At 38.6% G+C, this 25,942-nt stretch overlaps 1 protein-coding gene across 3 annotated transcripts in view; it reads right to left on the reverse strand.

Moving 5' to 3' along the window:
- Positions 1-25,942, reverse strand: part of GRM7 (glutamate metabotropic receptor 7) — a 359,963-nt gene that overhangs the window by 135,992 nt on the left and 198,029 nt on the right. For all 3 annotated transcript variants that reach the window (XR_014895237.1, XM_085300020.1, XM_085300019.1), the window contains exons 5-6: positions 20,035-20,175; positions 4,594-4,794 (exon numbers count right to left, since the gene is read on the reverse strand). Coding sequence is in view for 2 of the 3 variants with exons in the window: in XM_085300020.1 (XP_085156146.1) it covers positions 4,594-4,794; positions 20,035-20,175 (342 nt within the window). In the remaining variant the exon portion in view is untranslated. The remainder of the gene's footprint in view (positions 1-4,593; positions 4,795-20,034; positions 20,176-25,942) is intronic.

Genomic DNA, 25,942 nt, shown 5'->3' on the forward strand with positions numbered 1-25,942 from the left:
TTGTGCACTCATGAAAATAATAAAAAATAATATAAAAGTTCATTACAAAGAAGGAATATTTTCATAAATAATCTTTTAATAATWATTATTATTAGATTTATTGATCCAATAATTACTAAGACATCTGGTTGTTTAGTTTTTTTAAACAATTTGCAATTTTTTTTCTTCTGCTAGGATTCATAAAAACTTTGCTACAGCTCCATCAAGCACTTCAGTAACTGAGTATTAGCCTCTAGTCTGTAGCTTCTTGATCATTCAGAGGTTATGAAATCTCCAGTTCCCAATAAGGATCTAAGTATCTTCTTACGACACAGACACAGAGTATACAACCTTTCACCTGCAAAATGCACTTGAAAAAAACTCACAATCTTATTGATTTTGTAGGATTTCTGTGTCTTCACCACAACAAAATGAAAACTGAGTTAACAGGAAAAGGCCAGGGTTCTGGATAGTGTAACTAGCTAAGGTGTTTATTACTCAGTTCACATTTACTGCAGATTGAGAACCTGAAGGGGTCACATGAAAAGAATCTTTTGCTTTTTGCTGGGAAAAAATATAATCAATTTGCATTGTGAGAGTTTCAGAATCTCACTGCATGAACACTTAGGGTTTTAAGTTTTCTGTATTTTTAGATTTTTAGTTTTCTGCTCTTATGATAGTGAGATAATACTAGAATCATAAYGAGCTGCTAGAACAAATCCAGACTCTCTTCATTAAAACACCTTTGTGAATGACATTATCTTTGCGAGGAAGAAAAGAATCCAAAAGCATGTACAGACAGAATGATTTCAACCGCATAGTTACAAGGAGATCTATTACATACAATGAGGATCTCATCTCAAGATGCTTGAAAATGGGATATATTTTTTCTCTCTGGCAGAGTCAGAATTTGTACAAAGCATTTGCAGTGTACTACTTTCTGTTTTTACTGCAGATTTAGTTAGAAGACTGGAAGAACAGGATTTTAATGATGGGTAGCCCACACGTTGTTTTCCATGTCCTAATGTTGATGAGACAGAGTTGCGTTCCTGTACCAGTGACCCAGAGAAGGGAAAGTTAAGCACAGAAGCATACTTCTCTATCACTCCTGGAGTGGAAATGCAATGGCCAAGGAAGGCTTGGGTAGTAGCACTTGTGTCCCACAAGTGCAAGGGCTTTAAAACAACAGAAATACACCATGTAGACCAGCAAAAGCCGCGCACGTTACTCCTTCCATTGCCTTGTCCCTGTGATTTATCCGCCTGGCCTTGTCTATTGGGTGAATTAAATGACAGCTATTTAGCTTACATCACAAGAAAGACTAAACTGATCCACAACAATTCTGAGAATTTACTTGATTGTTCCAGCTTCTTCGTGTTGAATAGCCTTGTTTTTTTTGTTTGCTAGTGTGGTTTCTTGTATTAATGCCAAAACAATGTGCAATCAGATGCTACAGTATCATGCATAGCAAGTGAGACATGTTAATGCTGGGACACAGGCTGGCCTAGCAGGGAGACATGGCTGCCAAAATCCCACCAGAGAGACAGCTGAACAAGACATCTAGTCTTCTTCCTTGAAAGTCATAAGCCTGCCTGCCGTAATAAAAAGAGCATTTGAGATCACTGCACTTTTATATAGTATAATACTGAAAAGAAGTAGGTCTCCTGAACATCTCCCTGCAGCCCCAGGAATAAGCCCCAGAAGGATTAGAGTGCAGCACTAAGCCCGGATATGCAAACACATGCACAATTATACTCCATGAATGTGACAAAAAGCTAAACTCTGCCCCTGAATAATATTATAGAAAATGATTCATTTCCCATGGGAAAGGCCAGCATTGAACAGCCAAAAGAAAATATAAAGGTTTAGCACTGTATCAGTTTTGCCATCATTCTCTGTCTCCTGCTAAAAAAACCCTGTTCTTCAAGCCCCTTTGCTGGTCATGAGTCACACATATACAACCAAAGAAAAACGCCCTATGGTCGTGTAAATGTGCAAATGAAGAAAAAAAATCATATTTTAAAATATTGACCAAGGAAATACAATTAAGGAAACCAAAGTTACTGCTTACCAATTCTAGGAGCTGAACACTACACAAAATCAGCTGGAAACCTATTTTCTCACTAATTATTTCTCAGCTCTAATAAAATGATAGAATGACCATTCATTCTCTTTATCACAGAATCACAGAATGTTTGAGGTTGGAAGGGACCTCAGGAGATCATCTAGTCCATCCCCTCTCAGTCTTCTCTTCTTGCAGCCTTTCTTCATAGAGGAGATGCTCCAGTCCCCTAAACATCTTCGTAGCCCTACGCTGCACTCTCTCCAGTAGTTCCATGTCTCTTTCGTACTGGGGAGCCCAGCACCGGACACAGTACTCCAAATGTGGCCTCACCAGGGCTGAGCAGAGGGGCAGGATTACCTCCCTTGACCTGCTGGCAACACTCTTCCTGACACACCCCAGGATACCGTTGGCCTTCTTGGCCACAAGGGCACATTGCTGACTCGTGATTGACTTGTGGTCCGCCACAGTTCCCAGGTCCTGCTCTGCAGAGCTGCTCTCCAGAAGGTCAGCCCCCAGCCTGTGCTGGTGCAGGGGGTTATTCCTCCCTAGGTGCAGGACCCTGCACTTGCCCTTGTTGAACCTCAGGAGGTTCCTCTCCACCCAACTCTCCAGCCTGGCCAGGTCTCTCTGAATGGCAGCACAGCCCTCAGGTGTGTCAGCCACTCCTCCCAGTTTGGTATCTCAGCAAACTTGCTGAGGAGGCACTCTGCCCCTTCGGCCTGGCCGCTGATGCGTAAGTTGAACAAAACTGGACACAGCACTGACCCGTGGGGGACACTGCCAGCTACAGGCCTCCAACTAGACCATCAGCATCTGATGACGACCCTCTGAGCTCTGCCTTTCAGCCAGCTCTCAATGCACCTCACTGTCCACTCATCTAGCCCGCACTTCCTGAGCTTGCCCATGAGGATGTTATGGGAGACAGTGTTGAGAAGCTTGCTGAAGTCAAGGTACACAACGTCCACTGCTCTGCCSTCATCTACCCAGCCAGTCATGCCATCCTAGAAGGCTCTCAGATTGGTTAAGCAGGATTTCCCCTTGGTGAATCCATGCTGACTACTCCTGATCGCCTTCTTTTCCTTCACATGCTTAGAGATGCCATCTAGGATGAGTTGTTCCATCACCTTTCCAGGGATGGAGGTGAGGCTGACCGGGCTCTCTTACCCTTCCTGGATCCTCCTCCTTGCCCTTTCTGAAGCCTGGAGTGACACTGGCTTTCTTCCGGTCCTCAGGCATCTCTCCTGTTCTCCAGGACGTTTCAAAGATGATGGAGAGTGGCCTAGCAATAACATCCATGCTCTTCCAGTGCCCAACCATGGAGGCCCGTGGCCTCAGGCCACAATATTCCCTGTGGCTGCTTTAGAGGTTTCTCTATGTCATCCACACAGCAGGTGATGTCTGCGCAAGTTGGTGTTCCACGAGGACCGACAGCTGTGGCTACCTCACCCATTTCCAAAGGACATTTCATTATTTTTCAAGATCTGTTCTAACTATAGATTTAGAAATCTAACCTTTTGCCTCTAGTTAAATACAGGATCTGTCTTACAGAAAGCTATAGAGAGCATTGATCCCCAGTACCTACATTAGTGAAGTTTATGAGGGGGAAATAACATTAGATTGCTTGTAATGTTACTGGCTATGAGCGATCTGCTCTGATGATACTGCGGCTGGGCTCAGGTGAATCTCCCCCATGATATTAATGAAGCCAACAAAATTTCAGTAAAACATACAGAGACAGGAAATTCTACCGGTATTTAGGCTTGATTCATACATTGCAATGTAGAAGAAAATAAGTGGAAGCCACTGAACTGAAAGGGAGGGCTGGTATTGCAACTATCACTGCCACACTTCGGTTCAGTAGAAGCATTAGTGGATGTACAGTAAGGAGCTGAATAGAAAAATTCTCCCATCCTCATTTCCAGGAGGTTTTGTGTTTTTACTTTCACACCTCTAAAATCTAATTGGAGGAAGGAAAGTTGAAGTAACCAGTAGATCTAAATCACATAGTTCTGACTCTGCAAATGAACCCATCCCTTTWTCTGTTTTCTCCCTTGGTTTGAACATAAAGCTCAGTTGGTTTTAGGGTACCAGAATTTCACTGAGTTAGTTTTCTCCAAGTAAAGGAAACAATGTGAATAAATAATAAACAATATATGTGACACTAATAAACTTCTGGGGCTTAAATAAGCATATTTAATCAGAGACAAGCTGAAGTTTTTACCCAACTGTTTCTCCTACAAAAAATCACAGGCTTCTGAAAAGTGTTCTAAAATAGCAGTACCAATTTCTGTCTTTGCACAGTGGTAGCCTACTTGTCTTGGCTACCTGGGGTCCTGCAAGACTGAAATATTTTAGAAAATATCTACTTCAAGTAAAGCAACACCATGCTTTCCAACAGATACTAAATAAATATGGTCTTCTACCATAAACTCTAGTGAACCAATAAAAAACTCAATCTGAATTAAACGGAAAAATACATTAAGTGAAATTCAATAGAAAAAAACCTACAGGGGTCAAAATGCTACTGATAAAATAGTCTTTCAGCTCACCGTTGAAGTTAACGCTGCGTATGTACTTCAACAACTTTTTGCCTCCTGCTTGTTCCATCTCCGGACAGACCCCTGGGTAATCAGCACAAAGGTCCTTGCTCATGTGATGGAGGGCGTGAGCCATGGCATATACAGCATCAATCACAAACTGAACTTTCCCTTCTTGCTCATAATGGGAATCTTTGCCAATTCTCTCCTGCCCTGCACATTAAAAACAAGCACACATATACACACACACAGAAGGACAATGAGGAACAATATTTTTCTGATATCAAATACAAATCAATTCTCTTTGAGCACATTTAAAGAAATGCGTATTTTAGTCAATAAAATACAAAGTTTTGATTTACAGTTTTACTAATTTAAAAAAAATCCATCTTTTTTTGATAGCAGAATCATCAATCCTTACTCTTGCAAGTTATTTACGATAATTCAAAAAGACTAATCCTACTGTAAGCACAAACTTGGAACTATAATCTACAGGGACCATCTTAGAGAAAGTACAAAAACCACTGGGCTCTGTATGCTCCCAAAGTATGTCTTTGGGTGAAGAAAGTATTTAAAATAAAGCACAGTTGGTATTTTAAAGTCTGATGTTTTTGTTCCTTTTCAAATTTCAATCTCTAATTGAAAGCCATAGCCAGATTGAGAGAAGAAAGAAATCTCTTCAGATGTAACGTAAGAGGCGCTCAGGAGAATTCAGCCAACGTGCCTACTATTAACGTAACCTCAGGAAGCTCAGTATGTTTGCATTAACAATGCACCTCCCTTCTCCCATACCTGCCAAGATTCAAATGTCCTTCTGAATCCACTGACTGCCTTTAAAGCATTCTAGAGGTGGAGAATTTGGAGGAATCCAAATCCTTAATGTCATCTGAACTGCAACTGGGGGAAAGCAGTGCTTTGAAAATTATTCCTTTGTTGCTGTTGCATCTAGTGTGTTAGAAACTGCAAACCCTCTGCCTCAGAGATCTAATCTGACAGGTTAAGACATAAAATGTCTGAGAAAGGAAAAGTATTACACAGATGGGTAACTGGAACATACAGAAAGTAAACCACAAAAAAAACCACAGAAAAGTGAATCTTAGTACTTTAAACAATACACTAGTGCCTTAAATATTCTCTCTCAAATCCAAGATGAAAAAGTAGTCTGGCAATATGACTGTAAGAGCAGGCAGTAAGGCAGCTCCCTTGTTTTTATTGTTGTGTGAGCACATAACCGAGGCCCTCCGCAATAAAGCAGTGAACAGAACGGTCTTTTCAGAGGGCAAAGCAAGGCATAACAGGTTAAGAATTAAGAGCCCTTGATTTTTATGCTGCAATTGTCCACAGACTTCTTGTTTTACTTTTGGCAAGTAACACCTGCATGATTCAATCTGTCCAGCTGCAAAATGTGCGATTATACTTACCTATCTCACCAGGGTTTTGTGAAATGTAATTACCGTTTGTTAAGTGTTCTGAGATGCCTTGATGAAAGCAGTAGAAGTGTAATCTACTATTTTCTAAGGGTGGCAACACCACAGTCCACTTGTTCCATTTACAGTGTGACACTTTCTTCTAACCTCAAATCAGTCTTGATTGTCTCTGCAGCATTAAAGGTCTAGATATCATGAGGAGCTCCGAGAAACCAGCTTTACCAGCACAAGACCAGAATCTACTATCTAAAACCAGGTTCAGCCACTGCATTCTTCCAAAGCAGTACTAAGTTTTCAGAAAACTATTGTGAAAGAGCAGCCAAGGCATTCTCAGCAGCGATGTCCCTCAAGGCACTCTAAATCAGTCCGAAGATCATTTTGCAGCCAGAGTATGAGCAAAGCTTTTCAAGTCTTTTCTGCTTGTAAGAGAAAGACATACTGTAGCTGAAGCTCCCTCCCACAGGCCAAACTCAGCAAAAAGAGATCCAGAAAATTGGCAGCAAGTTCTGCTCATGTCTTACCTCCGCCCTTACGCTTACTCTAGTTCACCTAGGAAGACTGCATCTCTCTTGTGATGTCAGCTGTTTATACAAATATATACATGCATACACACAGACATATAGATATATATTTGTGTATACAGACTGTATACAGTCCAACAATGTGACTCCATAATAGCTAATATCCAGCAACTTCAACTTGTTGTCTGTTACAAAACAGCATGCCCTAGGAAAAATCCCACTTTCCATAATTACTGTGCTAAAGCAGCATGCTTTTTGTACTGGATTCATTGAAAGATTAGACATACATCCCAAAAAGGTAATTGATCTACATCATCAAATACACATTAGTTTCAATCAATCCTTTTTCTCTTCTCTGAGCGGAGAGACAGTGGACTAGAATTATGTATAAATACAATCAAGAGATTACCAACTTCCTATAGAAATTCTACAAGCACAAAGAATGTCTAAATATATTCCAAAAAATCATTTGCTTGGAAATAAGCAAAAATATAATTCCCCTATATATACGTCTTTAATTACATGCATTTTCCCCCCCTTTTTGGTTCCCTCAGTAATTATCAAACTGAATCACTTGAGTTGGATCCATGCAACCTACACATTGTGCTGAAGATACCCTCTCCAACTCCTTCCTCAAAACCCCTGGTTTTAAATCTCAGCTACACTGGAAACATTGAAATCCTAATTTGCAACTAATTCAGCAAGGTGAGAGAGCTTCCAGATTTTTAAAATTCACCTTCATGTTCTTTTTATTATTTCAGACTCCTCTCACTGGTTACAGACCATATTACATTTTGAGACTCTGACAAGGAAAATGCTTTCAAGTGGTTGTAGTTCAGCTACATAACCAAATTAGCAATACAACAGAAATGCATGCCAAGGGAAGTGAATCTGGAATTGAAATTCTGGACCCAAACAATGCTGATTAGGCATACTAAGTTCTAGAAGCATAGCTGGCCATAAGCACAGCAAAGAGAAAACTTTTAGCAGCAAAGGTATCTGTGAAAGAAACCTGAGCAAAATCCACTTAAARAAACAACTGCTCTGTTAACAATGTTGAGATATCAAAACAAGAAATAATAAAATAAAGGCTTGAGAAAACTTAATATAATTTCTAGCAATGAGCACTTTTTCCTCTACAGAAAAGAGCCACTCAGTCGAAAATTAAACATCCAGAGTTTTTGAAGAGTAAAGTCCAGATAAGAAATCAACTGTAACGACACACCCAGAAGGCATGCATGAATTTATTTATACAATTAAAGAAAATAAGAATATGTATTAACATAAGGATGAGTTAGTTTTCAAAGGAGAATTATTTTTATTGTGATCAGAAGTTTAGCCCAAGTTTGAACCAGCAAAGAATCCACAATACAACCGCCACATTCTACATATGTCAAAAATAGTTTTCAGACTTTAACATTAAAATATTCAAATAATTGGGCCTTACTGAATTTAGTGTTCCCCTAGTTTACATCAAAACATCATAGTAACCCAGTGAGCAGTAAACTGCACCCAAAGTCCATTCCTGAACTCGTGTAAAACTAGGTGAGGGGCACAATTTTAACYCCAACCTCAACTCCAACTTGACAAATTTTTACCCTCTTTGTTTTAGCTGGAAAAAAACAAGCAGACTGTTATACCACATACTTCAGGAACACCTTGTGTGTACATGGATGCATACAAATTCAGTTATTCTAATCTATTCCTGGAAGAGAAGGAAACCCACAGAAGTCATTAGATCATTACAGATAAGCTGGTAGCTCCCAGATCGCACTGTCTCTCTCTCCTGGCAATGGGCTCTCTTGAACCCACAGCTGAACAGTACTGGGACATCACTGGAGGATCTTGGGACAGTAAAGCTTCACGTAARTGGAAGAACGAACAGGCCAACTCAAGCTCCAGGCACAGTAAGAAGCCACATAGCTCTCCACACTATGAGAAGACACTAAGAAACACAGGGCAACATAAATCCTATTTGCACTGAGATGCTGAAATCTGTTACTCTTTCTTTCATGCTCCCATTCTTTACTAGTTGCTTTCTTTTCTTTTCTTCTTTTTCAATTTGGTGATCTCAGAGGAGACATGCAATAACATTGTCTTCTTCATCAATGAAGTAGCTGACACCTGAGATGTACGGACACAAAGTAATTTCAAGAGAATGCCCTTTTGTTCCATGGAACATGAAATGGAGTACCTTGCGATGTCAGGGGAAGGAAGAAACACAAAAGCAATTTATTGACGTGAGCATTTTTTTGCTTCCAAAAGATCTATTTGAAGGCGATGACATAAAATTTAACCTCACTTCCTACTAGAGTCTCAAGTGCTCATCATCATGATTCCTAAGAGACTGAGTAGTGAGGTTTCTTGCTTCAGGCAAAACTTCAGAAGAGGAAAAAAACTGCAACAAAGAATAGAGGAAAAAAAAACAAACCCAGAGCAGTGAGAATACAGAGAGGAAGAAGTCCTCTTATATAACCTCCTCTGGATGACATAGAAATGAAATGCAAGTCGTAGAATTCCTGATCATACTTTCTGCATCTAGATAATCAACACTTAATGCCTTGGTGTATGAGAAAGGAGCTGGCAACATTGTTTTTCACAGTACAGTTTCTCAACATCTCTTTTTCAGTTGATTCTTCTGGATTAATCATTGATCTTCACATATTGTAGGGGGATATGATATGAAGTGTAAATAATATTACAAGTATGATTTTTAGACATATAATTCATATAGTGGACAAACATCAAAAACCCACCTCATTGCTGCTTCTGTTAGATGAATTCCAAACATTAGCTCAAAYACTGGAAGATTAAACACATCTTCAAAGGAACTAAAACAACAACACTGTCGGGAACTTTTAGGTAGTCATCATTAACATGAGATTTAATTTAAAAATTGCAGAACGCTCACAGTATCAGACAACAAGCTATTATTTGTACAAATAAGAATTCAGCAGCTGGTTAAGAACTGACAGAAAAATACATACTTTTCATAAATCTATAGCATATTTAGCAGCATTAAATACCCAATGTCTGTGAACAAAGAAACATCAATGATATAACAGCTACAATTACTAGTCTATAACCATTCAAATGCCTACAGATGCTGTTTCATAATGATGCTGGAAGTCCCACTGGCTATATACACAATGTAGACAGCTCAGCCTGTGCAACTGCTTCCGCTGCACTCTTGGCTTTCCAGCACAGGCACAGAGTAAGTGGATAACACTGACCCATGTTTTAGAGACAAGTATGTGCACCCAGGGCTCTCCACAATAATCTCAGAGATACCAGTTGTTTCAAATTTGTTCATGAAATAGACACTACTATACACACAGGAAGTGTAAAATCTGAAGGCTTCTTCTAATAAGCTCTTTATTTGAATGTAGTTGAATACTAGAGCTTGAGAAAAACTAACAATATGCTGGAATAAACACTGTAATTCAAACATGATGTCAATCAGGTCTCTTTACAATATGATCCATGCATTGTCTTTTTACAAAGAAATACAAAATCCAATAATAAGACTATGTAGTTATAGTCATCTATCCAGCCCATTCTAAATCAGAAGATCTTATTACAGACAAAAGCCTTTATCTCTAAACCATCAAACTACCATGGATTTTCTTAGGGAAAGCAAATGAACTTTCAGATTTCCACTGCTAATCAAACAAGAACATCTTTTTCAGCTAGGACAAAATTCCAGTCTAAATTTTGTCAGGGCAACACAGCCTCAGAAAACAAAGAGTAAACCCTCCCTGATGCAGGTGTAAGCCATTTGTGCCATCTTTATATCGATTAAGTAATCCTTTCCTTTATCGTCTCTGTAATCTTCAGTATCAAAGTAACTCTATAGCCTCCTGTGGCTCTAATAAAGAGCAATAACTCATACTGCAAGACAAATCTGGAAATCAGACTGATCGTTCTTTAGTAATAGCAGACAGGAATGCCTTTTATAACTAAAAAGTTTGTTAGTTAAATTGGCACACAACTGGACACCCTGCCAGACATTTCCAATAATAGATATACAGAGATAAATGGAGATATAGCTGTACTCTCACTGGCACTAGTAACCCCACTGAAATCATTAGAAAGAAGACACATTCAGCTTTACATATACCTATGCAGCTAACACTCTTTAATTAAAATTAGGGCATCAGCCTTTCCCAGTGCCTTACAATGTAGTCCTATACTGGTCTTCACAAATGAGTATTAAAGTAAAAATCAAAAGAAGCATAGTGCAGAGAAATTCCTAACGAGAACATCGTAATAATTCATAACACGCTGATTAACGAAAGATTTAATTTTCCATGCTTTAAATGATGCTCATCTTTCTATATCCTATCTGTATCTTTGAACTGACGAGTTCAGGTCTGAAAGCAGGCTGAACCTTGGAAGTAATGGGGAATAAGCTTATGAGCTTATGAGCCGTGGGATCTCCTATCAGGAAACCTGTTTAAGCCCCATTCCAGAACAGCTCACAGAAAACCTTGATGCCAAGAGTTTTTTTGAGGCAATACCTGCCCCGATGCAATGAGTTTTTGAAACTGTGTCTGCCCTGATGCAATGAGTTTTTGAAGCTATATCCCCTTTCATTTGTCAGACTGTGCTTTATTCTCAACCACTGAGACAACCCACTGTAATACTTTCTGTTCTCAGGTATGAATGTCTTCTAAGTGAATAGACTTTAGATCAGAAAAATTGACCTCATTTTCTTATCTTAGATACAATCTGTGCATTCARTATTTCTAATAAAACATCTGTAGCAGCTGCCACTTATACTTCAATGCTGAAGTAGTTACAAAACTATTGTAACTATGCTTGACACCATGCTAACTGACATAGTATTGTGGATCATAGATAGGAAACAGCTTTCTTGCAAACGAAGCAGCATTAATTGCCAGTGAAGTCAGTGAGCCAAGAAAATGTAAAGTAGCAGCATTTTTAAATACTAGAAGGCCTATACTGGAGCTATTGTTATATCTATAAACTCTTCTAGGCTGGTTACGTTGGTTGAATCAACCATTGCAGGGTTCTTCTAGGAATTTCAGTTATATACTTTTGAAGCAGTGAAATGCTAAATGAGATTAACATTCTGAAATGGACGTATACAAGTCATTAAGCTACACGGTAGACTTGAACAGTTTGATACTATATGGAGAATACTTTGTTTAGAATTGCACACAGTCAGTCAACTTGCAAACTAGCACCTAACATCATTCATTTGTTCCTAAATTTGTCCACATCACATTTTTCTTAGGGAGAAAAAAAAAGTTGACTTTTCTTTCTCAAAGTTGTTACTGTTGGTATGTATAGGCAGATTAAAGATTGCTGGAGTATTTACAAAATAAGACATAATGAAATCTAGTAAGAGAAAGAAGAACGTGAAATACCGAGTTTCAGTTTCAACTCAAACATTGGCTAACCATGCATCCCTATGCAAGTCTTAATATATCTGAGGTGCAGCTATATTTCTGTATTGGCCCTGAGTAGACAAAGGAGCTGCCCAAAGATGAACTGGACTTGGTAAGAAGCAGTTTACTGGAGAGTATATTGTTCCCTTCATGAGATGCCTGGGTTTTTTTTCCCCCTCAAAAATCACATTATGTGAGGGAACCTATAATAAAGAATACGTATAACATGAAAGAAAATCACCATTTGAAAGAAAAAAAAAAAAGTAAAACCATCAACAGAATCAATTTACAGAAATATAGATCATCCACTCGCTCCTAAGGAAGTATTATGTAGCAGTGATGAGAATGCAGCAAAAGGAAGATGAGACACAGGGAGATAGAAATGGAAGGGGCAGGCCACCCTAGGAAAGCAGAAAAACAACTACCTAGAGCACTTATTTACCTGTAGAATCATAKAATTGGTAAGGTTGGAAGGGACCTCTGGAGATCACCTAGTCCAACCCTCAAGCAARWKGCCCATACGGGGATYRAACCCACAACCTTKSCATTATTAGCACYAYGCTCTAACCAACTGAGCTAAACCTAACCCCAATCACAGCACAGGATGTAACTGAGAAGAAAAATTTCCTATCTCGGGCCATCCTTTAACTTTTTCTGTAGTTTGCAGGGCAAGCAAAAGAAGATTAATGTTACTTCTCGCACTCTATGTACTGAAACATTATACATCTTGCACACAAACGCATAAACACACAGAGCTTCAGTTCATACCTCAGACCTTCAAGAAGAAAATGCACAGAGCAATCTTTATAAAAATTTCTAGCCAAGAGATTTCTTGCTGCCTCTCAAATCAGCAATCATGTAACACACYCTGGGCCAAAATGCTCTCTGAGATACGGACACGTAACTCCTGCTGTGTTCAGCGGCAGCCAGGAAAGGGTATCCAAGCAAAGAACCTGATCCACTGCAAATTACTTCACGATTCGTAAACAGGACCCAAACCCACTAGCTTTACTGCAAGTATTTCTGTATACCATTTCCTTTCATTTTAAATGAACATTAAAGTACATCCTCCTTCACCAAGGGACACAGTTTTTTAAACTCTAGATGGAGAAAAATAAATCATTGATTGGTCTGGACCCTCCCAAACCTGTTTTTTCTGCACAGTTCTTGGTACTTCCCATAGGGCCTGGACACAGCAATATCCATTTATCTTCACAACCATCATCATTAAAGGCAAGATGGTGCTGGGGAGAACCCAGAACACATCCACACATTCCCTTCATTGCTCCCCATAAACTGAAGGCAGCTTTGCAATGGAGATCAGATTTTGCCTTTGCATCCCAGAGATGGGATGCGTTCATTCGTATAAAGCTGTCAGCCTGAACCTTGAGAKGCATGGAAGAGGACATTTTCTGCACTCACAGCCCTCATATGCTGTCAACAAGAATCAGTCTAAATCTAGCCCCTCTTCCTGACATGATTGATATGGCAATGTTAACAGTTCAGGTCCTCAGACACCCTGAAGTCCAACAGATTTTCATTCTAATGAATATCATAAAACTGTTCTCATAGAAAGTGAATCATGCACACTATGGCTCCTGGCAATTGTTTTAAAAAAATGCTTTAGATATTGGTCATATGTCATTAATTTTCTTGGAATATCTCAGACTATTTATTTTTTTTTCCTGAGATAGGAAATTTTGATAGTATTTTGAAAATTATTTTTTTTTCTATAGTAAATTGCACTTTGCTGATCTATTTATGCACTAGGATCACTTGCTGTAGTTAAATTATAAATAATATTCTGATAACCTCAGGCTTTGCTATTTGTTACGTATTTTATTTCCCATTATTTTTGTTTCCCTAACATATGGTTTCACAGTACAAGTCATCTTGACTGCTAGAGAAGAAGGAAGTGATATTGCTATTAGCTTCCTTATCCTTAAAAAACACAACTGATAGCATTTCAAATCAAGCCACATATAATTAAATAGATTTCTAAATTATCTGGGTTTTCTTCCTCCATCTCTCCATTTCTATGGTCATGATCCACTGTGCAGTGTCACACTTAGGGTGATTTGCCAAAACTTGGCTATCCAGACATGGACTTCCAGCATTTTCAATGCACAATGTATTTCTCATGAGGGTTTGGGTCAGAAGTTCAAAATTCTCATTTATTTTGAGAAAATCCAGACGAAGTGTAGCCCTGAGCACCACATATTGCATCTTTCTTTTCAAAGGATAAATCCACTCTCATATAACACCAGTTACAGGAAATTCTGAGAAGATGCATGACACATGGTGCACAATTTCATTGTCAAATATAAATATGTAGGACAACTACCACTTTGCTATTTTTCTTTGTTAGATGGAAATCTGACCTTTTCTTCCCTCCATAAACAAAATTTCTATCTGAAGAGCACCTGGATACAAGGCAGGATACTCACCAGTCTTGGATTAACACACTTCTGTATCTGACACACTTCAGAACACCAGTTGTTTCCTCCAAAAGTGAGCGCGTGCGTGTGTGTGTGTTTGTGTGTGTGCGCGTGTGTGTATGCATATAATCACTTTGAAAAAAACATTAAGTCAGAAGTGCTCACCTAATCGTTGGTGCCAGATAGTTGCATACCTGATTTAAACTAAGCATTAGACACCTTAGCTAGCCAAAGGAGAATGGGATAGTTGCCTCTTTTAAAGTAATTTGGACCATTATGCTAGGATCTAAAGTTAAATGAGACAACCTCAGGTCTCAGAATGGTTTTTCTTGATGCTCCTTACATTTGAACATTAATTCACGTTTTCTGAGCTTTGCCCAGTAAAATCCTGCTAGCAGAGTAAGTCACCTCACAATGTCCCTACACCCCACTCTATCTTGTTCTTTTATTCTTCTATATGAACATAGCCCTGCCATGGCCTTTGAGAAAAAGGCCCTCACTCAGAGACCCCACAGCATAGTCTAATTTGGAAGTTCACCTCCCAGTTTGTACAAAATGTGAATTTGCTTAAACAAGGCTGTAAGAGGTGCTTATCAATGCAGTACACATGAGCAAACCAAACACACAAGTGTCCTCAGTGTACTCCTATGCACACTGCTCAAAAGCCAATAAACTAAGTAGGAAGGCAAATCTGAGTCTTTGTGATGTTTTTTCTACTCCAATTTAAATTTGAAGCACAACACTCATTCTTTCGCAAACTCTTACTAAATTTCTGTCACTTCAGCTTGTAGGGAGCTTTCTCCCAACATTTTCTTTATAGCAACTCATTGCTTGAGCCATCATCTTCAGACTGATTACACTGGTAGATAATTAGAAAAGCTCTGAGTAATCTACACTCTGATAGATGACATCCAAGGTGACATCATGCTTCTATTACTTCATTATGCCTCCTCATGTGTAAAGCCATTTGAATTAAAAACTATGTTTAAGAAGTGAAAACAGTCAAGTGTTGTAATTTCCTTCTCAGTCAGTATCGCACACAAAGGAGGCAGTCCATAAAAATGCAATCTTTCTCTGTATAGTGGATATCTCTGTGTATTTGAGTGCTTGCATTTGTCTTTTGGGAATACCTCTTTATGCCACCCATGCACAGCTGCTTCTGATGTAAAAGGAAATACTTATATTCACATATGAAAACACTGCTATTATAAACTTCCACTGGTGTTAAATAACATATAAATGATTGTTTTTACAAATTTAGAACTGAAGAATATTCTGAAACCTTTATTTAAAAATTAACAATTTCCATGAATATTCTCAGTAATAAATGACAGCGTATTTACAGAAAGCAAATAAAAAGCTCATCATCAGTATCCAGAGTTAAGTCTGGAATCTAGTTGCTTTTTTATGCATAATATTTCTTAACTGCTATATATTTTTACTGAGTTCAGGACAGATCAAAATGCAGCTGAAGCTATCCAATCTGCTGAATTCGTAATTCAGTCATYGAATTTGGCCAACAGGGGTATTTTGGACTTCAGTTCTAAATTAACAGCCAATATGAATGACCAGGCAGCAAACACGCACAGCTAGCATCCAAGTGGCCCATACACCAGTGTTTATCATTAGCAAAGCAACCATTAGGCACAATAGAGTTGTCTGCCCAGAGACATCTGGATGCAGCAGAGCGTTACCTATTCTGCACTGCATATTTGATTTCAATGATCACTTTGAAAATTATGTCCAATCCAGTTTACGACATATCTACACCAAAAAAAACTGTTTTATCACCTGCTACTTCTAACTCAATTGATAAATCTCAGAGCATCAAGAACATTAGTAGCATGTGTATTAGTTTAATAAAAAAGCTTCAGTCGAGCTCATAACCAAAACACAGGCCCAATTTTGTAAGGAATACCATGCAAGCGGAGAACTCAGCTAGCATGGATCTCTGCAGAATCACAGCTATTAACTGTAGTATTATTCTTCTATACAAAGATAATTACTTATTAATTCTTTTCTATAAAGAAACACTACATATAAATACAAATGACATTAATTTAGAAGTTCTGCCTGGACAACTATTTTAAAAAGTTGTCATGTTAAAAGTTAAGTTGTCCACAAGAGTGTTCTCAGAGGTGCTTCCCTTCTTGATCAAGATTTACATGAAACCTAAAAGAAGGAGTAAAGCTTAAAGYTTTTTCAGAAATGAAATTAATACCAAATATACGGCTGAAAGATGGCCAGATGAGTAATAGGCAAATAGTATCTACTATTTTTTAAATGTAACATACAACTGAGATTTTATGATGGCAAAGTCTCAGAAGGAGAAGGAAGAGAATAATATGGTGTATTCTGGATGACTGCTGCAAAGATTTAAACAGTGTTTGGATGCATCATTCTTGTTCTGTGTCAAAGTAAAATTTGCTTCCTTTTGCACTCAGGATAAGTGACTTTTCTGTAGGCTGAATTGCCAAGTGCTGGAGAAGGGAGCTCCCATACGACTGTCAAAGCTATGCTCTCYGGTGCTGAAGGTGGGGTGACGGGCTAGCATCCTTTGAGGTTCAGACCCAACACTCTTCCTGGTTGCCGGGTGACTCAACATCGCTGACAATTGCCCATGGACCTCTTAAAAACTTCAGAGTAACCCTACTGTGACGGGTGGCTACTCAAAGACTGTTAGATGGCAATCAAATGGGCAGTGCTATACCAGCTTACTGCCAACACAGGAGGTAGGCTGGAAAGCCTGCCAAGGACTGTTATGAGTTCATACAGCAGGAATGCCCACAAAAAGAAGCCGGGGAGCTGAACAGTTTGGCACCAGCAGTGAGAACATCCTCCTGCACACCACAGGCTCAGGAAACTGGGGAACTACCACGCTTGCAGCCTCCTTCCATCCTCCAACTGTCCCAATGAACAGCAAATCATTAAATGCAACAGCTTCAGCAGAGAAGAATGAGGTTCCCACGTTTCACACTCGCACTCTGCAGCTTCACTCCTGCCAAACTGATGGCCTATAGCCCAGTACCTAACTGTGTTATAAATTGTCAGTCAAATTTTAGAAGAATGATGATGATCATTCATAATACTACTACATCAGTAGAACATTAAGACTCTCATACTGGCAACATAATTCAACATTAATGATTTTTCTGATGCACAATTTATTTCAGTTTGTACAAGAGGGAAGGAAGATGTCTGAGGTCAGTGCATGTCACTTGGTGCAATATCTAGATATAATGGGATACTTCAGTTCAACAGTTAGTCATCAAAAAATAAGTATTTCTGCTGAATCTATGCTGAGGGAAGGGAGAATGCCACTTCTACATTCACATCAGAAAGTACAGATTGCAAGTGATTCACCTCTTTTGTAATAAGATAAAGGCATAAACAATAAGGGCAGTAGACATTTTTTAAAATTACCTTAAAGATATTTTAGTGATTGCTAGTCAAATTCCAACCTTCAGAAGGCGTTTCCAAACGGCAAATTTACTGGCAACATATTCCCACCTTTAAGTGCACTATTCCTATGCACAACACTCCCACTGACCTCCATGAATTGAAACCATAAGCAGGCAATGTAAAAAATGAAGGTTTTGATCAAGTTTCAACCAAAGTGAAATATATCGTGCCATGAACCCATTTCCTTTGATCAAAATTCAAAACAATTATTCAATACAACACTTGAAGCTACTGCTACGAAAAGGAGAGGGACAGGGGCAAGGATATCTTATGGCTTTACTATCTTAATAATAAAATGGCTTTACTTACACAGGAAATAACTAATATGATTGTTAAGTCCCTGCAAACCCTAAAGAAAACCTGTGAAAAATTTGCAATACGGTTGGCTATTTTAAGGTCAAGGCTAGCTCTACTCAAATCATGGAGAGAGGAAACTGCTTGCCTGTTTCTAAGGAATGTAACTATAAAGCTTGGGTAGCTCTTTGGGAAATGTAGGAGTGTTTTTATAAATACACGACTCAAGCTAGTTGAGCCATCTCATCCTGCATCAATCTGTCACTCTTATTAGTACAATGAACTGCTCGCTGCTTTTATTCCTATACTTGCAACTTTAAAATGGATGAAATTATTGGCAAAAAAGTGGTCAAATTTACTTTCTGGTTGAAAATCATACACTCTATTTTAAGTCCTGAGTAAATATTCCAATTCAACCTATTAAGGATGTTTATGCTCGAAATCAAGTCTCACTATGGAATCAGCAGTCTAAGGACAGACTCCCTAAATTTTTGAGTTTTAGAAGTACTTTTGCAGGCAAGATCCCTCCTTAATTTAGCATAAGATAAACTGGGAATGCTTCTATTGTTTCTACTGATCATTTGATAGCACTTAGTCAGGCTCACGCCCAACTAGCTCCAGCAATATGTGCGTCTTCCATCATTTCCTTTCAAAACAGGTACTTTAGTTTGATGAACTATGCTACTCTGCATCATAAGGACAGTGGTGCTACTAAGTTCATAATTCATTAAAAAACTCTAATATTGCCACAGTCATATTAAATCAAAAGCATTCTTGACGATTCTGTTGTTTCAATCAAGAATTTTCAGCCAGCTTCTTAACTGAGAAGTCTCTGGGTACATTTCACAAGCTTTTAGTACTGGCTTCTCAGCATAGCCGGATGACCCTGCAGCATTTGCAAGAGTTCCTAGTCTACTCTAAGAATACAATTGAAAACTATTATCCAGACTCAATTCAGCAGAAGAGTAATACTTATAAATGGTTTAATAATCTCTAAACATCCCCGCTTAGTTTAATAAATGTGCTATCCTGAGGAAGAAGATAAGCTGCAAATCATGAAATCACTCCCACTGTTATTTTGGCAGTGTTCTAACTGTTCTAACTAACAAAATTTCCTGAATCTGCATGTGGTCAGAAACAGAATTGCCTGAAAAATATTATACTTTAAATATATTTTAGAATAGTAAGAGTTAGCTCATAAGAGGAAAAGAGGAGCCAATCTGGTAGCCAGGAGAAAATAATGGAGCTTGAACAAGAAGCTATAAAAGGTCACAGTTACAAATGCAGGCATTGGGTTTTCTATATTACTGTGTAGAGGCAGCAACAACATATTTAACTCCCCATTATTAAATACTATTGATRAGAACAAAAATCTGATCAACAATTTTATGCCACCTAAAATTAAAACATTTAATTCTGTACTAATACATTCCTATAGGAGTATTTCCTAAAAAATTAGATTCAAAACCACACAGTTAGTATCCAACTATTCCTCTGAATCATAAGCAGAGAGTACTTTAACACAGTAGGTGGCCACTTCATGATTGGCATACCGGCAACAAGATAAAAGTTGTGAAGATATACTCAATTTAAAATAAACAAACAAAGACCCCTTCCCAAGTCACACTATACGCAAATAAAAGTACTTCTGGGCCCCATGAAAAATACTGATTTTCCTGCTGGATGGACAGGCAGAAAAAGAATAAATAAAAGCACGTTATTCTTGTCTCTCTCTATCTATTGCTCTTGCCCTGCAAGGCTTATGCTGCTGTTCCATTTTCTCTAAAACCTACCAAAATTCAATTTATTTTTTCAATCTGTCTCCAACCAACCTTYCTTGCATCAGCTATGCAGTTCACATAGAGTAGCATAAGAAGGGTGAAGTGAAAGAAATTACCTGTGCATTTACGATCTGTGTCTTCCTTTTTTGATCCGCTGATGGTTAACTTGCAGTTGAAGTTCTCCTCCCAGTATTCTGCAAACCACACATTCCTTCTGTTGTTCTCCAGAGTACGYGAGGTAAAATAAGCATCAAACCCTAGAAAAGGAGACAAGTCAAAAACTGAAGCCTAGCTCATCCTTGAAAGAAACTCCTATAACGTGAAAAACAAATAGCCTGCAATACACAGCACACGATTATGTATCTATCCAGAAGGGAAGACTACAGAAAGGAAGAAAATCAGCTGTATGTTTTATCTTATCAACCGCACCTTACAAGTAAATTATTCTGCTACTAACTCTGAGCCATGAAACAAAGTAAAAAATCTGCAGAACAGAAATAAATATTAAAAAGAAAGTATTATAAGCAGTAAATGTGGATTATATATATGTTGATAAAGAATGCAGATAAATGGCATGGTGTAGCTGATATTAAGATTGAGCTGGATACAATGGTAATTTTTAACCTCTCCAGTCCTCTGCCAAGAGAGCAGTTTCATCCCGGTGTGCTGGCAACACAGTACAGCTACTTATTCTTGTATTATACGTTTTCCTCTTCATTTGTTTTATCACAGTGTAGATATATTCAGAGAGCAAAACTTCTAAGAGGCAGCTGTAAGTCATTGTTATTCACCAGATTCTCGAAGGGGAAAAATTAAAAGTTTCCTAGCTTAGATTTTGAGATTCAGTTTGTTATGGAACCACCAGAGCCATATATAGATTTCAGCACAGTAAGAGTAAAGCAACATACAACACAACTTCATTATTAAAAATGTGAGGAAAAAATTAAAAGCCCAGTTGAAGTTCAATAAAGACATCTAAAGCTCCTGTCTGAGGCTTCCTTTGTTTCAAAAATACACAGACTTCTGTTCTTGGAAGGCCACTGCATGCTACCTATCACGTAGCTGAGTCATGTCAATAGCTCTCATAATTTTCCCATGCATCTTACTTACATTGCACCTCTTTAGCACCTTGCTAACTGGCCAGAAGTAGTTTCTTCTGCTTTGTGTTTTTTGCAGAAATACATAACTGTACCTACAGGTATACTGTTATTAAAGAAGGAAAAAGCATGTCTAAAGGCTTAATAACTCAGGGTGGGGAGAGGAATAAAAAGAATTCATACTATACTATAAAATTACACAGTTCATAGAATCATGGAATCAGCAAGGCTGGCAGGGACCTCTGGAGATCATCTAGTCCAACACCCCTGCTCAAGCAGGGTCACCTAGCATTAGACAAGGTTGCATCCAGGCAGGCCTTGAATATCTCCAGAGAAGGAGACTCCACAACCTCTCTGGGCGACCTGTTCCCGTGCTCCGTCACTCTCACAGGGAAGAAATTCCTCTTCACATTCAGGTGGAACTTCCTGTGGTTCAGTTTTTGCCTGTTTCCTCTTGTCCTGTCTCATGGGACAACTGAAAAGGGTTTGTCCCCGTCCCCTTGACACCCTCCCTTCAGGTACTTATAGACATCAATAAGATTCCCCCTTCCGTCTTCTCTTCTCCAGACTAAACAGGCCCATTAATTTCTGAAAAGGAATCACACCACCATAGTGTAAGGATTTCCCCTACCAAGTTTTCAAATTCTATAGTTTTAAACAATTCAAATAATCCTTTAACATTTGAGACAGCATCTCTTCAAAGGTCATGCTTTATTTCAATGGATTTTTCTCATGGTACAACAGACAGCTTTGAAACAAATGTTTACTTCCCCAATATATAACAATCATTTCAGGCTAAAGGAGTATCTTATTACTAATTACACTGGGAAATACTGCTTCACCTTTGTTGTGTTCAACTACTCTATCATGTATCTTCTTTCAGAGTCGAGATAACTCCTTTAGATTCTGAAAAAAACCTTTGTGAATGCAAAAACTTGCAAATCAATAAATACATAACCCAAGTACCAGCATGAGGTCAGAAATTTGGCCTTTATTCATGTAATGAAGAAAACTCACACGAAAGCATGACATGAAAAGAGACCCTGGTAAATGCCAGGGAGGGTCAGAGGCTGGACACCACCAGCTGGGTGTCACTGCTCTTGGCACATGCAGGGGTCTTCTCACAGCTTGAGAGGGCAACAACTAGCAGAGATCACTGCGCTCTCAAAACAAGTCATGCATTGCAGGATTAGAAATCTCCTGCCAAGCTAAATGGTGCAGTGTGCCTCAGGCTTACAGTTGCCTGGCCAACAAATGAAATCTTGCTTTAATTCATATTTTTATTTTATTGCTATCCCAGTATATTTTTTGGTTTTCCTGGTCTGTTTGGCAAAGAAATTATTTTCATGGGAATAAATATATTAGTGCATGCACACACAGTCATCTATAAAGTCTTTTTTTTTTCCTTTATATAGCCAGTAGAAGCAGTATTCTGTAATGTATTCAAAAAGATGTTAAACAAAATGAGAACAGCAGAATTGAACAGATCAATACACTGCAACCTAACTTCAAAATTGAGCTGAAAGGTGAGTGTAATTAAAACCTACTTGAGTTCATAGTACTCCGTTTTTCAATCCCTGTGCTGTTGACAGGAGCTTCCAAGCAGAGAGGAATGCACAGCAATGTTGCAGCACAGCTCTGGCCTGGGAACCTGCAGCACCCACAGCCCCTTCACCCCATGCATCCCATTACACCCTTAGGAAAAGAAGTTGTTACATGTGCTAAGGAAAGGAGTGGGAGAAGATTAAGAAAAAGGAAAACCTTTTACTCATTGAAATCTTTCCCCAATTACCTGACATGGGGAATGCTTTCAGACCATGGTGTGACACAGGCAAAGTTCTCATAGCATGTAATATGGAAAAGTCTCGTCACATTTGCATCAAAGGCACCAGAAAAATGGACAGTCACTGTTCCAGTTCCATAGTGCTGCTCCTTTAGCCAGGTTATAGACTCCTAAGTCTGAAATGTCAGTTTAATTTTACAGGCTATGCAAGATAACCTCAACACTTACATGAAAGAAGCCCAAAACCATGAAGTAGGAAATGATGAAGTATATGGGAAGGTGTTCACATAAGGCCATTCTTCATTTCTAATGAATATTAAACCATCAGTGTCACAGCATTTTGCAAGGGGGAACGCTGATGTGAAGACGATACCTTTCATATATAGGTATAACCCATTATAGTCATTCTAGTCCCATGCTAGAGCACAGATACTTACCTCAAAATGGACACATTCCTATTCAAGCAATGCTGTCATGCATCCTCCATTTTTAAAAGGATCATTTGTTTTCTTAAATGCTTTCATGGTATCTTTTTTTGCTACTGAACAGGTTTTCCCCTTTTACTTTCCCTTTTCAGTGCTATGTTTTATATACATATATATGTATATATATATATGCACACACACATACACACACTATATATATATATACACACACACACCATRCATACGTACAGTACAGAGTACAAGTACTGTATAGATACACACACACAACATAAAATTTGCAGTAGTGATGCATTTATTGTATATTTTTGTCCATTTTAAGGAAAGAACTTTTATTAGGTATTCCTGGTCAACAACATTATTCTTGCCCTACTGCCTCCAAAAATCTAAGAAATGAACCGAACAAATTTCCTTCTTAAAGTTTCATAAATGAGTGGAAAAGTCATAACCACAATTTAGACCTTCCCAGCTAACTTAGTCCATTGCTCAGTGCATTGACCTACAGGTACGCCAGAAAGCACTTCTGTGAGAAACATGGTGTATTGGTACACTGCTAAAAGCCACTGTACTCCTATCTGAGTCACTAAGCAGTAAGGGTGCTGTGCCCACTCTCTTCAGAAGAGTGATATTATAACAAATATGCTTGAATAGCAGGGTATTCATCACTGTTACTGTAGTTGTTTGTAGTTTTCTGAAGTCCTTGTAGTCACCTGCAATTAGTAACATCAGAGCTTTTGTTTATGAAGTCAGTTTAGATTCAGAATTTTTGAAGTAACTTTCCAGAATTGCAGACATCTTCAAGATTCAGGTTACAAGAGACAATTTGCCTTTTCTTAAGCAGGTTGTACAAGCAGTCATACTATGCAAATCTGAAGCCTGTAAAAAGCAGATCACTAAAACAGGATTTCAAAAATGGTGGCTGCACACTGAGAGGCTCACAGGTGAATTATCTGGCATCCTGAAGAGCTAAACTCCACTGAGGATGCAAATCTCAGAATTTCTATTTTGTCCCTTTACTTGGGTTTACAACTTGCACTAGCATTGCAAAAGAGAGAGTAAACAGGTAAACAGTGAGCTAAAACTCTTCTGTATCCTGTATAATCACATGGTTTCTTGTGATTTTGCAATTAAAAATTACAGTAAATACATAGTTCATTGAGGAAGAGATAAAATGGTTCTTCATACCACAGCMAACTATTTCTCTCAATAAAATAGGTGGGTAAATTGGCTCAATCTGGCACTCTGCACAATGAAATGGAGTCAGAGGAAAAATATATGGTTTCATTGAACTAGTATAGCAATCCATCAACTATAGGATAGGGAGCATGCAAACAGACATTTTCAAGCAAGAAAGTAGATTAGGAGTGGGGTAGACCCTTTTTCCCTATATTAGCTTTGTGTATTATTGATCCAACTGCAATATACATATTTCCTAGTCCTGAACTTACTGCTTAATTACTCACATCCAAAGCCCACTGCTCATATGACATGATGTATATCAACCCCCAAAAATCAAACTACAGAAAGAAATATTGGTGTTTTTCAGAAACAGCCCAAAAGCAAATTCAATTTTACCTTGCACCCACACTAGAAAATATGCATGGATCTCTTCTGCAGCAAAAACATCAGACATTACAAAACACTAAACAAAATGAGGCACCAACTGAATGTCTTACTGTCTATTTGGCAGTCAGTAGTTGAAGTACCTGCCTGCACCAAATTATGGAAACCTGCAAGCAAAACACTGAAACAGGACAAGAGGAAACCTCAGTTGTGTACTGAAGCTCTATTTCTACCCTGGATATGCTAGTCAAATTCATATACATACTATGGCCGTCCATCTTTCAACACTGGTGCAGAGTTTTCTCCTGTATATTGAAGTTTCTGATTCGACCTGAAATCTAAGGTGATATACTATTTTTTTCAAGGCATGAAAACTATACGTTTGTGTGATATTTATTGTCATAAAGCTTGCTGGGTTGTCTTGGAAACAAAAGGTACTATTGAATCAAATCTCACTTCATTTGATAGCCATACACTTAGCTGCTAATAACAGAGTGAACAGTTACTTTATTATTAATTCAGGGTGGCTGGAAAACATAGATTACATGCTGGTGTTTCCAAGCATGCTTTTACTTCCCATCTGAAAGACAACAAAACCTTTCCAGAATAAAACCACAACCTGGTTTTATTCAGGAAAACCAAACACAGGTTTTCCTGTGAACCTGCAGGAAAACCACTTACTTGTGATGACAGAAACCTCAGATCACCTAGATTATTTTCCTGTTGACTTTAAGACAAAGCAGGTTCTTAACTCAGGCTTCTCACATTTTAGGAAATCGTTTAGTAAGACTCTCTTGCCACAGCTATTCCAGTACATATGCATAACCATGGAGGGAAAGGGATGCACATCCCTGCCATCTCACAAAGGTGCTGGAGCTATGCTTACAGCTCCCGGTGTGTCCAGGGCCTACCACCTCTGTCTGGCTGCAAAGGATTTGGCTTATGGCCTAGACGTGCTCCCTTGGATGTGATATGGAGCTATGTTGCTGCCCGTTGCACCGAGAAGTGGGGATGCRAAACTCAGCAAGAATGGCTCTTCCTAGTCCGACTGCCAGAGCCTCGGGGCTTTCTAGACAGAAGTTCCATCAACAACCGTATGATGCTAATAAGGACAACATAGAAAATCCCAGACTGTGCT

The sequence above is a fragment of the Rhea americana genome, unplaced genomic scaffold (genome assembly GCF_003343005.1).
Source record: "Rhea americana isolate MKP2758 unplaced genomic scaffold, rheAme1 scaffold_16, whole genome shotgun sequence".
Lineage (NCBI taxonomy): Eukaryota > Metazoa > Chordata > Aves > Rheiformes > Rheidae > Rhea > Rhea americana.